This window comes from Trichechus manatus, unplaced genomic scaffold (assembly GCF_000243295.1).
Source record: "Trichechus manatus latirostris isolate Lorelei unplaced genomic scaffold, TriManLat1.0 scaffold00041, whole genome shotgun sequence".
Taxonomy (NCBI): Eukaryota; Metazoa; Chordata; class Mammalia; order Sirenia; family Trichechidae; genus Trichechus; species Trichechus manatus.
In genome coordinates this window covers 18,937,367-18,952,899 of record NW_004443977.1, presented here as the reverse complement: position 1 = coordinate 18,952,899, position 15,533 = coordinate 18,937,367, and the positions used below count along the sequence as shown (strand labels likewise).

General features: G+C 37.2%; 1 protein-coding gene across 1 annotated transcript in view; it reads right to left on the bottom strand.

The window, feature by feature from the left end:
- LOC101348347 (putative serine protease K12H4.7) overlaps positions 1-15,533 on the bottom strand; it is a 34,892-nt gene that overhangs the window by 6,572 nt on the left and 12,787 nt on the right. The window contains exons 4-8 of the mRNA XM_023731208.1: positions 9,422-9,536; positions 5,153-5,223; positions 4,662-4,722; positions 1,803-2,001; positions 542-632 (exon numbers count right to left, since the gene is read on the bottom strand). Of these exons, the coding sequence (XP_023586976.1) occupies positions 542-632; positions 1,803-2,001; positions 4,662-4,722; positions 5,153-5,223; positions 9,422-9,536 (537 nt within the window). The remainder of the gene's footprint in view (positions 1-541; positions 633-1,802; positions 2,002-4,661; positions 4,723-5,152; positions 5,224-9,421; positions 9,537-15,533) is intronic.

Here is a 15,533-nt window from a genome sequence, read left to right as displayed (position 1 = left end):
CTTGCTCTACAAACCCAGTCAATATGAACAAAGGTTCATAAACCAATGAGAGAGAATTTGACTAAGGGTGATCTGTCTGGCTTCATACAACAAGCAAATCTTGGCTGACATAAAATTCAAAATGGATGGAGAAATTGCCTTCTTTCTTTACAACTTTACTGTCACCTATCTTCCTTAATTAGATTTTTCAATAAACACACAAAGTACCTTCTTGGTAAAAGGGTGTTAAATAAAATGACCCTGTATGCCAACCAGTAAGAATGAGGCTATTAGTTTATTTATTCTTATTCATTCTCAAAACCTATATGGTATTTCCTGGCGGCTACTAATTAAGTTAGATTTGGAAAACTGATATTGGATTCTACATATCTTATTGGAATATTATTAATTTCTCAAACTTCCATCCAGAAGATTTCTCCCTTAAATTTTCACCAATTTGAAATTGGCCAATCTGATCAATTTGAGTATGGAAAAACAAACAAACAAGAAACCTACTATCATGGTTTCTAGTGACAAACAGAAGTCAAAGCAGAGCCTTTACCTGAGAGGCACTCCAGTGAAGGGCTGGTTCTTTGAATCCGTGGTCTTAAAGAAACCAAATTCAGTGCAAGACTGATAGAACCATTGCCTGCCTAGAAAGCAAAACATCAATTGACTTAATCAGAAATGATATTTTTGTCAATTACCAAAGAAAAAGCTTAAACAAATTCATTACTCTAATTTACATGATACTTGTGAACTTCTAAAACAAATTTCACCTCATTATTATTTTTAGTCATGTCCAACATTACCACACCAAGACTTGAAACTATGTCCAGTGAGGAGATTCTAGTGAGGTCCTCACATGCTCCTAGAGTAAACCTATCTCATTCCCTCAGAACCATCTCCATGAGCACCTCAGTTCTGACTTCCTGTCTGTCCTCTCACTCCAGCCTCTGCTGGGAACACACTCCATTCTCTCTGCATCTGCCTCTAGTTAACTCCTCCTCAGAATGTTCCAGGCCCTACTCCATGAAGTTTCATGAAGGAGGTATGCACACTCGATGCCCCTGTCCCTCACCATCTCTATGTCTTCAGACATGCTGTGACTGCAACTTCTCCCCAAGAGGTCACCAATATTGGTAAGATGACATAAATCAATTAATCCAATTGTGGATAATAACTTAGAAGTTCAGTTCATCTAAAATCTAGCAGCTATGCCAAAAATTTACTTGTCTTTGAGTCATTTATTTAAACATTTTAAGAACTATTCCTACAGAAAATAGCTTGAAGTTGTAGGTATATTGGATGTCAAACAGACTAATGGGAGGTTAGGAGGTGCTAACAATTTTTGCTCGAATACTAACCTAAAGGCTGGCAATTTGAACCCACTCAGCAGTGCTGCACTAGAAAGGCCTGATGATGTGGTACTGTAAAGATTATAGCCAAGAAAATCCTATGGTCCAGTTTTGCTCTGTAACACATGGGGTCATTATGAGTTGAAATTGACTGGACGGCAACAGGTTAGGTCATTCCAGAGTGTAACCTTGTTTGAAAACTGCTCTATATAGAATTGGAAGTGGGGTGAGGTATTTTCTTGGCATCAGCGTGCTTGATTAATGTTGCAAAGTACTAAGGGGCACCTTTCTGTATTCTGCTTCTTGCAATCCTAAGAATTTGGTATTTCTGAATCTTTTATTAGCATGCTTTAATCTGGGTATATGCAGCTCCTTAACTCATTCACTCTCTCTTCCCATCCTTGAGTAAATTACCACAGTTCTGATTATTTTGTAATTCCTCATTTTCACCAGATAACACTTTACCTTGTGTAGGATTGTGTTTATTTATGGAAGAGTCAGATAAGGTTTTCAGTTTATCATCATAATTTGCAGCAAGGCAAGGCAAAAATGCTTCCTTTATCACGGAATGTGTAATTTTTAGAAATCTGTAATATGGTGAGCCCAGTGATGTGTTAGTCATGGTGTCACAAAGGTCGTCAATCCTGATTAAGACCTGATTTCCCTGCAAAAATTGAGATTCCGATTATCCTTAAGAGAATAGACATGGGATGGCTTTCAGCTCCAAATGGAATTAAACTCCAAAATTATTTTAAATGACTTAGGTGGTTGATTTTAATTCCAATAAGGTACTATTAGTCTTTGGTGACTTGGCTTGAAGATCAGCTTCTGAAAATTATCAGCTCACCTGTATGGGTTGCAGACTCGACTACAAGGAAGTCAACATCCCTTGTGCAAGACACACAGCTCATGAAAGCACTTGCTTTAACAAAAGTTTTTGGTATTCAGGTAGGTATCTTGTTTGGAAGAGGTTACAAATAAGCAAGCTTTGACTGAGCATGCAGTACCTTGCTAGAGCAGTGCTAGAACCTGTGGGAGGCGTAAAAGACAAGAACTAACACTTCGGAAGGATCCAGTCGAAGAAGACAAGATACATAAAATATGAAAACGTTAATGAGCTACTCTGGGAATTCTGAGTTTTGTGAGGACTAGAATCATGAGAAAAGGCTTCTTAAGGAGGTAGGAGTTGAGGGGAACCTGGAAGATTGTGTAAGGTTTAAATAAATAGCAGTAAGTAGAGTGCATTTGTATGATTATACTAATATGAAGTATGTAAAATAGATAAAGGTATAAAGATTAGTTTTTCATAGTGATTACAGGGCAAAGAAGGACAGAGAAAGGGGAGAATCATTTTTCAGGTAATATAGAGTTTTTGTTTATGGGGATGGAAAATTTGGCAATGAATACTGATGATGTTTAAACATGTTTAATGTTATCGTTTTAATTGAATTGTACATGTGAGAAATGTTGAATTTGCAAATGTTGAGTTTTTCATATTTTACCAAAATTAAAAAAGGAGAGTACATTTTAGGGAAGAGGGGAAATATGTCTGAAGAAGTGATGGCAAGGATGTGCAATGTCTAAGAGGATGGTCAGTCAGTAGGCCAGAATGTGTAACATTGAGTTAGTTATTGAAACTGTCTGAGCCTTAGTTTGCTCATGTGCTCAATGTGGACAATAATAATAAACTAATCAGAATAGCTCATAAGATTGCTGTGAGGATTAAATAAAAGCAGCCCTAAGGATAGTGCCTGGAATAAAGTCATTCTATAAGAAGCAGCATTGCTATTATAATCATTATTATATTTCTTCTTCCATTTTTTTATTGTAGTAAGTACACAGGAATTAAAATATTTGCCATGTCTACTATCTTTACATACACAGTTCAGTGATACTAATTACAATCAACATATTGTTCAACAAATACCATGTTATTATTATTTTTTAGTCAAGAGAACTACTCAAAAGGAAAAAAAACTGGAAATATCTATTGTTCATAGACTGTGGTTAGATCATGGAACTCTTACACTTTTGTTGATTATCAGTATAAAAGGGATAAACGGCCTGTGTAGAAAAGTTTTTAAAGGAACAATAAAACTTATTGTTTCCAATCTGCTACCTATAGAGAGCCATAAAAGATTTTGTGTGGATGAAGGTCAAATCTGTTGGCAGAATTACACTTTCCAAATTACGCTTGGTGAATTGTCTGTGAATTTAGGAATCCCTAATGCCACACTTGGAATTCCTGGGTGGTGCAAACGGTTAACATGTTGAGCGGCTAACCAAAAGTCTGGAGGTTCAAGCCCGCTAAGAGGTGCCTCAGAAAAAAAGGTCTAGCAATCTACTTCCAAAAAATCATCTAATGGAAACTCTGTGGAGCACAATTCTATTGTGACACACATGGAGCCACTATGAGTCAAAATACACATGACAGCAACCAGTTCATTGAATGCTACATTTGCACAGAAAATCTGAAGCTGACAGCCAACATAGAAAGGGTTGCTAGAGAAGCTGAATGTGATGAAAGGAAATATAATTATCCTTTATTAACTCATTTTTCTCACATGCAATAGGACTTCCCATTGTGGGATTATGGGAAGGGGTAAGGAGAGCTCTGGTGGTGCAGCAGTTAAGAGCACCACTGATAACCAAAAGGTCTGCGTTTCAAATCCACCAGCTACTCCTTTGAAACCCTGTGGGGAGTTTTACTCTGTCCAATAGGGTCGCTTTGAGTCAGAACTTACTCGATGGAAATGGATTTGTCTTCTTTTTTTTTTTTTTTAAGGACAGATATTAGCAGTTAGCATAGAAAAAAGTCTTGAATTGTACTTATGTTTTGTATGAATCACCTGAAGACCTGATGCCTGCTTCCCACTCTAGAGGTTTTGCAATGAGGCCAAGGAATCTGCATTTTTAACATGCATGTCTGGTAAGTGTGCCGCAAATTGGTTCTCGTGACAATTGCAAAAATTCTGGTAGAGCTGAATCCTCTTAGATGCTGATATTGAAAGAAAAAAGTACCCTCACCGTGTCACCTATATAGTGGCATTTCAGGGGGTTTGGTTTGATTTGGAATAGCTGAAGCCCTATTAAAACCAGGCATAGATTTGCAGGGTTTGCTTGAGTGAGGGAAAAAGCCTTCAAAAGCCCATAATTGGCTAAGCATCATCTGTGTACATGGCATCACATTAGGTATCAAGGGATTAATACATATTCCTCATTTTTACTAGGCTCTTCTACTAGGGCAAAACTAAATATCACCTTTTGCTAGAGTTGTATGTTAGTTCGGCAAAAAGAAAACCACATGAATTTCAAACCACTTACCTCGCCATATAGCATGTAAAAATCCTCCAAGTCTAACTTTAATCTATTATCAGAATATAAGCTAGATTTTTACATAAGAAAATTCTATGCTGTAAAAATTTTAAATGTGTAGTTGCCAATCCATGTATTTCTAAGACCTCTCTGAGATTGCAGTCATGAAACAAAAGGTACAATAAAGTCTCTTGTAAACAACAATAATCTTGGAAATGTAAAAAAAAAAAAAGGTGTTAAAGAGAAAAGGTTATCCCTGACCAAGCCCTTTCCAACCACTTCCTAACTCCAAAGCACACCTCAAGAAATTATTGGGTATTATTCAGTAAAATCACTAAGCCAACAGGTGCTGAGGGAAAGAATCTGCCTTGTGAAGATTAAAGTTTGAATTTTCATGAGCCCATTGGCCTCCTTTACAGGTTCTTCCATGAAGACACTATCCTGCCATCATCTGCAGAACAGTCTCGCCTCTTGGCTTTGCTTTATATTGGTTGTGTTACTGCAAGCCTGTTACTTCACCTCTCTGAGGATCAGGGTCCATATCTCTAAATGCGGAGATAACAATGCCTACCTAAAAAAGAAAAGAAAAAACACTGCCATCAAGTCAACTCTGACTCATAGTGACCCTATAGGACAGAGTAGTACTGCTTTATACAGTTTCCAAGGAGCCCCTGGTGGATTCGAACTGCCAACCTTTTGGTTAGCAGCCATAGCTCTTAACCACTACATCACCAGGGTTTCCTTCCAAATGCCCACCTACAAGAGTATATTAGAGTAAATGAGATAACGTTAGTGGACCTGTCCTGTAGATTTTTGCATCTCAGTTGCGATCATTAAATCTGATATTTTCCATAAGAGAGTGAACATTTAATTTTGCAAAAAGGAAGGGAGGAAGAAAGAAAGGATAGAAGGAGGGAAGATGGAAAGAAAAGAAAGAGAAAGGAAGTGAGGACAAAATCATTTACTTAATTTGGAGTCTTTTAAAAAAGAAGTTAAGAAAACATAATGTATATTATCACAGTAGTCAACACATGGATTTTAGTCAGAGAAAGTCACATTGAAATTCTGACTCAGCCACTTAGTAGCCTTGTGTCTTTGGGCAAGTGATTTAAAGCCTTGAAGCCTGGGCTCTTCGTTTGTAAAATAGGACTTAAACAGAGATACTGTGGGAATTTTTAGGAGAAAAACTATAAACTACTTAGCATAAGTCTGTGCAAGGGTAAGCCCTTGATCTGTGGTATAATTATTATTCATTAACAACATGGAGCAAGTCAAGGCCATTGAACATCCAACTTGTTTTGATACAAGTCCATTACGTTTGCAAAAGATCAAACTGCATGATCTTGGCCTTCTGATAGAACAACTACCAGCCTCAAAAGTAACCTCTAAACTGTTTTGCAGGCCATTGGAGGCTAGCCATATAATTTTTGACTCCTAAATCCTAGAATGATTGTCATCTTTGCTGAGAATTCCTATTAGCCAAATCAGAGACCAGGCATATCAGTTACAAAGTCAGCAAATCCTCCTTTCTTTTGAGTAAGAAGAAGGGCACAAAATTAACACTTACAGATTAAATCACAGGGAAATAACTATACCTGAAGAATTATTTTAATTCTGGTCAAATGTGGGCCTTGCATACCCTTAAAGAGATCTAAAAAATGCATATAGACTCAACTCAATAATTTAATAATTATTAATTATTCAGTAATAAAAGACTTATGCATGATATTCAAATCAGAAAACAGATATACAAATCATTACTTAAATGATCCTTTGAAACAATCAAGAATTTTCTCCATAAATTACTTCCAAAGAGAAGAGAGAGCAAAGTGTGACCCTCATCTCTTCCGTGTAACTAAAATAGCCAGGTGTGCTGGGGGATGGGAACAAGAAAATGTATGTGGATGATTCTGTTGTTTCAGACCCTTAGTAATGGTTTTTGGGGAGAGAAGTCATTGGGAGTGTCTGCTCCTCAGCCTGACCTTGTTATTCCCAGCACGTGTTACCAAGAGTTAGGGGCAGCTCCTTTCTCAGAATGACTCCAGCATTCAGAAGATTCTGAACCCAACATTGGTCTTAGGTTTCTTAAAGTAATCACTAACCTAGTAACCTTTGACTCATTCAAAGTCAGTCATATATACAACATTTATCTTTTTGTTTTTGGAAAGATGATTTTCTACCAAGACTTTAAAGTTTAATTTTACAAATATTTCCTTTGTTGGGCACTTCACATATATTATTATTGAACGCCTGTTATGGGTTGAATTTTGTCCCCCTAAAAGTTATATTGCAGTCCTAACCGCTGATCCCTGTGAATGTGATATTGTTTGGAAATAGGGTCTTTGAAGATTTTATCAGATAAGTTAACATGATGTCCTACTGGAATAGGTGAGTCATACTCCAATACGAGTGCCTCCACATAAAAGAGGAGAACAGACACAGAAAGACATGTAGTAATGAAGGGAAAAAAGCCATGTTATGATGACGTTATGATGCAACTACAGTCCAAGAAATGCCAAAGGTTACCAGAAGCTGAAAGAGACAGTGAAGAATCTCCCCTAGAACCTTCAGAGAGTACATGGCCCAGCTGACACCCTGAATTAGTAATTTTAGACTACAGAATGGTGAGACACTAAGTTTACGTTGTTGAAAGCCATATCCTTTGTGATAATTTGTTAAGGCAGCACTAGGAAACTACTACAATGGCCCATGATGTAGGTGCATTAGCCCCAAAAGCCTTGGAACTAGTAATACTAACCTCATGGGGTATCCTGTTATGAGTCACATAGATAACAAGAGATAGAAACTGTGGAGAAGGGGGCCTGGAGATCTAGCTTGACCCATATAAATGTTCCTTCTCCAGATACCAAAGAAAAACTGAATGGGAGCCAGGCAGAGTCTCTGTTCTAAAGAATGCTATGATCTATAAGCAGAAATGTACTCCTAGAGCACCAAATGAGATGGAGAAATATATATATATGATAAGATCACAAATAAAATGCTGTGGGTGGGGAGCACTGGTAAAGAAAGAAGAGGTTGTATCTGCTTAGAGCAGTCAGGAGAGATTTCATGGGGAGGGGGTGACTTTTAAAATATGCACTTAATGTATTTTGATGGGAACAAGAATAGGGAGCCTTCCAGAAGATTAGAGTAACATGAGGGGAAATGTGCATGAGAGTACAAGAACAGCAAATTGTAGAATATGGCTAGAACATAAGTTACAAAATTTGGAAGAATGGGACTTGCAGTAAAAGCAGACTGAATACATTTTGTAGTAGTTCATTCTGTTGATGAGGAAGGTTTCTAAGGGCTTTTTAGCAGGAGAAGCAATGAGATAAGAGCTGTGCTTTAGGAAGATTAACCTAGAGTTTGGTATACAAAGAAGTGGGTTAGAGGCAGACAGGAGGCAGGAAGACAAATCAGAAGGCCTATTAAGGATCCGAATGAGAATGGAAAGGAATAACAGTGAAGGAGGGTATGGCCACAATTGTCTGTTTTTACCACTCTTTTCCCAGCACATAGCACAGTGCTGGCACTAAGTTGGTACTCAGTGTGGGAGGATAGAAGCAAGGGAGGAAGAGAGAGACAGAGTGTTGGAAGGAGGGAGAGAGAGAATTGGGGAAGGAGGGAAAGTATGAGAGACATTTCCATAACGACTTTGGAAACTGGTGTGTAATATTCTCAACTCATGATTATGAAGCTACCGCACTCAAAAAAAGCGTACAGAAAAGCTGGTGAGCTCCAGGTAAGATCTGTAGTCTAGTTAACTGTATTGTGCCAATGTCAATTGATTTTGATAATGTACTATAGTTATATAAGATGCTTATATTGGATAAGAGCAGATGAAAGGAACATGAGACATCTCAGTATACTCTTTGTAACTTCTTGTGATCCCATAATTAGTTCAAAATAAAAAAGATATAAAATAAATCAATGCAAGTTGTAAACCAATTTATCCCCTTGTCCTAGCAGACGTCTGTCCTGGTACTTACTCTCTCTGGCAGTTTACCTGGCTGGGTTAGAACAAGGTGACCTGTGGGGTGAGGCTGTCTTGGATAGGTATCCCTTGCTCTGGACATGTACCTTAATCTCTGATATTCCTCAAAAAAAACTTTATTTCCCTAATCTCCCCAAAAAGTTGTGACTTTTTCTGAGTTATATCAAAGTTCACAAGTTTTCCATTTCAAAATCCGTCTTATTCCATGATCCAGTGTATCAAAAGTGCTAAAAATATTATTGTCTTTATATTCAAATTTTCTTTTAAATTTTCTGCAACTGGCAGTTATTTAAACTATAAAAATTCAACATATTTTTCTCTTCAGTCCATGCAAGGCACTAATTCCATTATTTTCTATTTAATTATAATTGTTTTTATGAAATAGATGAGGGTCAGGGTAATCTTAATGAATGGGACAGCTTTCTAATTTTTTTTAAATAGAAGATTTTATTGAAGTAGTTGAATTCTTACAGTGCATCCATTATTATTCCATTATTCCATCTTTTAAAAGAGTTTCCAACTGTATTTAGAATAAAAGATGAGTAAGAAGATGATGTTTTGGCATATTAATAATTCAGTAGCTGACGTATTTCATCATTTAGTTTTATTGTCATACTAGAGGCTTGTGTGTGTTATTTTAATTTTTAAAGAAATACCCACGCCATTTATATCTTTCTCTACAACTAATTTATGACACCTAGACAACTAGTGAATGCCTACTTGAGCTTTTCTTTCTTCATCTCTTCCCTGCTTTATTTCATCATCTTCTTACCTTATTGTTTCTTTTATTCCTATTGTTTTGAACATTGGCTGCAACAGGCAAGATCAAACGTTCCAGAAGAAAAGTTGTGTCCATTACTGAGTTAAATTTAAAATTTTTGCATAACCTGTGGGAAAGAAAACAGGAGAATACACTTGAAATTTCACTTACTTTAACCTATAAACTGAAATGTAGAAAATAATCCAGAATGAATTAATACTAGATTTCTTCAGAATATTTTTACTGCGCAAGGAGAAATAAATTATGGTCCCTACTTTTAAGTTTTCAAAACATGTGTATGAAAATAATCCCATCCAACATTTTTGTAACACTGCTCTTGTCAAAATGTCATTCTTGTTGTTAGTTGCCCTCATGTCAGTTCCGATTCATAGCTACCCTATGTACAACGGAAGGAAACACTGACCTGTCCTGCACCATCCTCACAATTGTTATGCTTCAACCCATTGTTGCAGCCAATGTATCAATCCACTTCATTGAGAATCTTCCTCTTTTTTGCTGACCCTCTACTTTACCAAGCATAATGTCCTTCTCCAGGGACTGATCCCTCCTGATAACATTTCCAAAGTATGTTAGACGTATTCTTGCCATTTTTGCTTCTAAGGAGAATTCTGGCTGTATTTCTTCCAAGACAGATTTGTTCGTTCTTTTGGCAGTCCATAGAATATTCAGTATTCTTTGCCAACACCATATTTCAAAGGTGTAGATCCTTCTTCGGACTTCCTTATTCATCGTCCAGCTTTCCCGTGTATATGATGTCACTGAAAACACCATGGCTTGGGTCAGGCTCACCTTAGTCTTCAAGGTGACGTCCTTGCTTTTCAACACTTTAAAGAGGATTATTGCAGCAGATTTGCCCAGTGCAAATCCTTGCACAGGTACAGAATCCGATACAAAATCCTTACTCTGTATACTGTATAAATGGTAACTGACTTCTCTTTTAGAACAGATAATAGCAGAAATGGGAAATCAAATCAACCATACACACTACAGAGAAATGAATGATACCATAGATTAAATAGACCTGTGAGATATATTAGTTCCTGTAAACAGTCAGGAATCATGTATAAGGAGATAGCTAAAGTAAATATAAGAGTATTCACAAACACACAATGGCAAACATTTTCCATGGATGGGTATTCTGGACAGTACTGGGGCAATTTAGATCTCAGGGCTATTCTGCTGGAGGTATTGAGGTGTGAGCAGTTCTGAGGACTGCAAATTACATTGTGATCTTAAAAAAGTAGGTTAAGTTTCTAGGTATTAATTTTTTAAATCTATAAAATGACAGAGTTAGAACTAGATGATCTCTTAGAGCCCTTCCACAAATTAAATTCTAGAGAAGTGCCTTTACTCATATTTGCCAAAGTTTAATGTTGACATGTTAAAGTATTATACAGATACTCACCAAGTACTAATATGGCATGTTTATCTTTCACTGAAGCCTTTGTGTTGGTTATTCACCACCTGTAAGATTATGAATCATTCTGGAGAACTTGATATTTAAAGAAATATAGAAACTAAAGTCCATGTTTAACAACAAAGAGTGTAGACTATTGGAGGTGGAGCCAATATGCAGCTATAGACAGAAGCACCATGCTGTCCCTCTGCAGCAAAGACCCGAAAAACTAAGTAAAACAGATACAAACATCAATCTTGGAACTCTAAGTACCAAATGAAGGAATAAAGAACTAGATCAAGCACTGAATGGAATAAGAAACTGAGAGAGAACAGAAAATGACAAGAGCTATGTAGTGAAGGTCCCATACCAGCTAGTGTGGCCGAATTCCCATCCTGGACTAAAGTTGGGGAAGAATTCAGACAGGGAGTACAGGAAGGCAACTTCATGCAGTCCCCAACAGGAGACAGAGCACCCAGAAACAAAGGAGACAAGCTTTCCCACTCTGATCCTTCTTCCCTCTGTGGGGCATCTGCTGTCTTCCAACGGGCCATGGTTGCTCAGCAGGAGAGACACTAAATCACCGCTGCAGGGGTCCATCCTGCCCCACCAGCTGGCCCCTTCAGTGCCATTTTATGTGTTCATTTGGTTGGTTTGGTTTGTATTTTAGTTTGTTTGCATGTTTTTTGATTTTTTTGTTTGGCTTTTTTTTTTTTTTTTTTTTTTGGTTGTTTCTCTCTCTCTCCCTTCCTTCCTTTCCTTTCTCCCATCCAGCTAACCCTGTGTGCCATCGCCTCCCCTTCTTGACTGGCTGTGATTTTTTGGTTTGTTTGCTTTGTTCTTTTTTTTGTTTGCTTGTTTTGTTTTTTGTTTATTTGTTTGCATATATATATATGTATACATATATACACTCATATGTAGGCCTTTTGTTGCTTCTCTTTCTCACCTTCTTTCCTTTTTCTACCCCCATCCCCAGCTGGACCTATGTGCCATACCATTGCCTTCTCGAAGGACTGCAAGTTTTTGGTTTGTTTCCTTTCTTCTTCTTCCTTTTTTTTTTTTTTTTTCTTTTTCTTGTCTCTCTCCCCTTTCCTTCTTTTCCGCCTGGAGGGGCAGTGCTGCACAGTTTGGTTGAAGAGTCACTGCACTCAGCCTCCCTGAGTCTGTGCTAGCATCACCAACCTCAATGCCATTTTATTTATTGGTTGACTGATTTTTTTCCTTTCTCTTACTGTTTCTTTTATCTCTCTCCCTTCCTTCCTTTCCTTTCTTCCATCCACCTAGCCCTGTATGCAGCCCCCAACTTCTCAGTGGGCTGTGTTGTACTGCTCTGCTGGAGAGCCTCAGGCACATGGCTTCCTCAGATCTGTGCTGCCTCCACAGGTTAGCTCCCACAGCATCATAATTTATATTTTTCTTTATCTTATCTTTCTTCTTTTCCTTATCCCTCCCAGGTAGGCCCTGAACTTCCTCTGTCCCTTCCTGAGGGGCTGTGCTGTGCCACCCAGGGAAAGAGACAGCAGCTCACCACCACCCCAGTTTTGCCCTGCCCCCATCAACTGGCACCACATCACCATATTTTTGATATTTTTATTTTCTATATTATTTTTTGAACCTTTTTATTTGTTTCATTGTTGGTTTCTTTTCTTTCTTTCTCTTCTTTTCTTTCCTTTCTCTCACCCATCTAGCCCCCTACACCACCAGTCAGCTTCTGCCCAGGCTAAGCCACACTTCTCAGCTAGAGAGACACCAGCACATGGCTTTGCCAGGTCTGCCTCACCCCCAGACATCAAATCCTACCTCACTGTCATTTTATTTCCTTTTTTTCTTTTCCTTAACTTTTTTTAACTTCATTTTTTACTTATTTCCACTTTTTTGCTCTTGTTTCTCTCTTTTCTATCTCTTCTTTCACCTATCCACTTAGCTCTGCACGTCACATCATCTCCTTTCCCTCCTGCCTATCTGCATCTTGTGCTGGATGCCATGCCTCCAAATGGGTGCCCTGGGCCCCACCCTGCACTCCTCCCCAGCACTGCACTATCACCCCCAGTTCATACCACAAACTACCCATCCCCACCCCTTACCCCACTGGAGCTGCTCTGCTGCAACATAGCTGAGTGACCGGCCCTGCCCACCTGGACAAAGTGGTGACACATATCATGCCCCAGGCTGCCTTAAACAAAATATACCAAGTCTGCCTGCCCAGATAAACAAACAACAAAAAAAAAAAAAAAAAAAGGATGAAATAATCAAATCTAGAACCAATAAACAAAGGAAATAATTCTTGAATGTCCAGGAGACAGATGTGAATATCAAAACATATTTAAAAAAAAGAAAGAAAAAAGGAGAAGATGGCTCCAGAAACCAATCAAAATAAAACCACTGATGACCTTCTGCTAGAAGAAAAGGCACTAGAACTACCTGATAGAGAATTCATAACTATAATATTCAGGGTTTTTCAACAGATGAGGTAAAATGCAGACAAAAATAAGGAAAAATAGACAAACTTATGGAAACAATAAACACAACAATGGAAGAAATAAGGAAAATAATGCAGGAACAAACTGTCAAAATAAATAAACAACTAGAAATCATACAAAAACAGGAATTAGAAATCCGAATAATAAAAAACAAGATTTCAGAAATGGACAATGCGATAAAAGGATTTAGGAGCAAATCTGAAACAATGGAAGGCAGGATCAGTGAAATTGAAGACAAATCCTTGGATACCACTTTGAGGAAAAATCAGAGAAAAATGAAGAAACCCAAAGAACGGTGTGGAATATAATCAAAAGCAAAAATTTGTGTGTGATTGAAGTTCCAGAACAGGAGGAGAAAACAGAAAACACAGTGAGGATATTGAAGATTTGTTGACATAAAACTTCCATAATATCATGAAAGATGAAAAGCCAACTATCCTAAAAGCTCAACGAAACCCATATATGCTAGACTTCAAAAGAAAAACACCAAGACGTAATCACACTTGCTAAAACCAAAGACAAAGAAAGAATCCTAAGAGCAGGTTGAGAAAAATAAAAAGTCACATACAAAGGGGAAACAATAAGACTAAGCTCTGATTACTTGGCAGGAACCATGCAGGCAAGAAAACAATGGGATGACATATATACAGTCTTCAAAGAAAAAAAAGGCCAACCAAGAATAGTATATCCTGCAATTCTTTCACTCAAATATGATGGCAAAATCGGGACATTTCCAGATAAAGAGAAATTAAGGGAATACATAAAAACCAACACAAACTTACAAGAATTATTAAAGGGAGTCCTTTGATTAGAGAACCAATGACATCGGACAACAACCTGAACCTACACATGAGACAACATCAGCCAGATACCAACCTAGATAATGAACTCTCAAGGATAAAACAAAAGTAAACAATTTACAACAAGGAACCAGTTGTCTGTAAATGACAACAACATCAGAACAATAAAAGAGGGAATAAATGGTGTAGGTATAGGACTTTCAAATGGAGAGGAAGTCAAGCCTTTATTAAGTAGACAAGACTAGTTTAAACTTAGGAAGATAGGGATAAATTTCAAGGTAACAGCAAAGAAAGTTAACAAACCTACTCATCAAAATGTATAAGAAAAGCAAAGTCTCAGAAAACACAAAATCTACAAAAATGAAAGAAACAAAAAAAATAGACAAATAAAAGGAATTCAGCACAGAAGAGTAAGAGGAACAAAGAACACATCAGCAACACGAAAAAAATGCTACAAAATGACAGCAATAAACTCACACTTACCAATAATCACACTGAACGTAAATGGCTTAAATGCACTTATAAAGAGACAGGAAGTGACAGAATGGATAAAAATAACTGGACCCATCAATAAACTCTCCATAAGAGACACATCTTAGAAATAAAAATGTAAATTTATCAAAAATCAAAGATAGAAAAAATATATCAAGCAAATAGCAACCAAAAAAAAGCAGGAGTGGCAATACTAATCTCAGATAAAATAGACTTTAAAGCAAAATCTAACATAAAATACAAAGAAAGGTATTATATAATGATTAAAGGACCAATTCACTATGAAGACATAACCATAAGTAACTACACACCCAAAGACAGGGCTCCAGAATACATAAAGGAAGCTCTAACAACATTGAAAAGAAAAACTGATAGTTCCACAATAGTAGTAGGAGACTTCAGCACAGCATTATCAGTAAAGAACAGAACATCTAGAAAGCAATTCAATAAAGACACAGAAGATCTAAGGTCACAACCAACCAACTTGACCTCAGAGATATAATTAGAACATTCCACTCAACAACTACAAAGTACACAGTCTTTTCTAACACACATATGGAACATTCTCCAGAATAGACCATATCTTAGGACACAAAGCAACCCTCAACAAAATCCAAAACATTTAGATAATACAAAGTATCTTCTCTGATCATAATGTCATTAAATAGAAATTAATAACAGGAAAAGAAAGGAAAAAATCAAATACATGGAAATTGAATAACATACTGCTTAAAAACCACTATGTAATAGAAGAAATCAAAGATGAGCTCAACAAATGCCTAGAATCAAAAAGAATGAAAACATATCCTACAAAAACCTTTGGGAAACAGCAAAAGCAGTGCTCAGAGGTCAATTGACAGCAATAGATGCACACATCAAAAGACCAGAAAGGGACAAAATGAAAACAATAGCTACACAACTCAAAGAAATAAAGA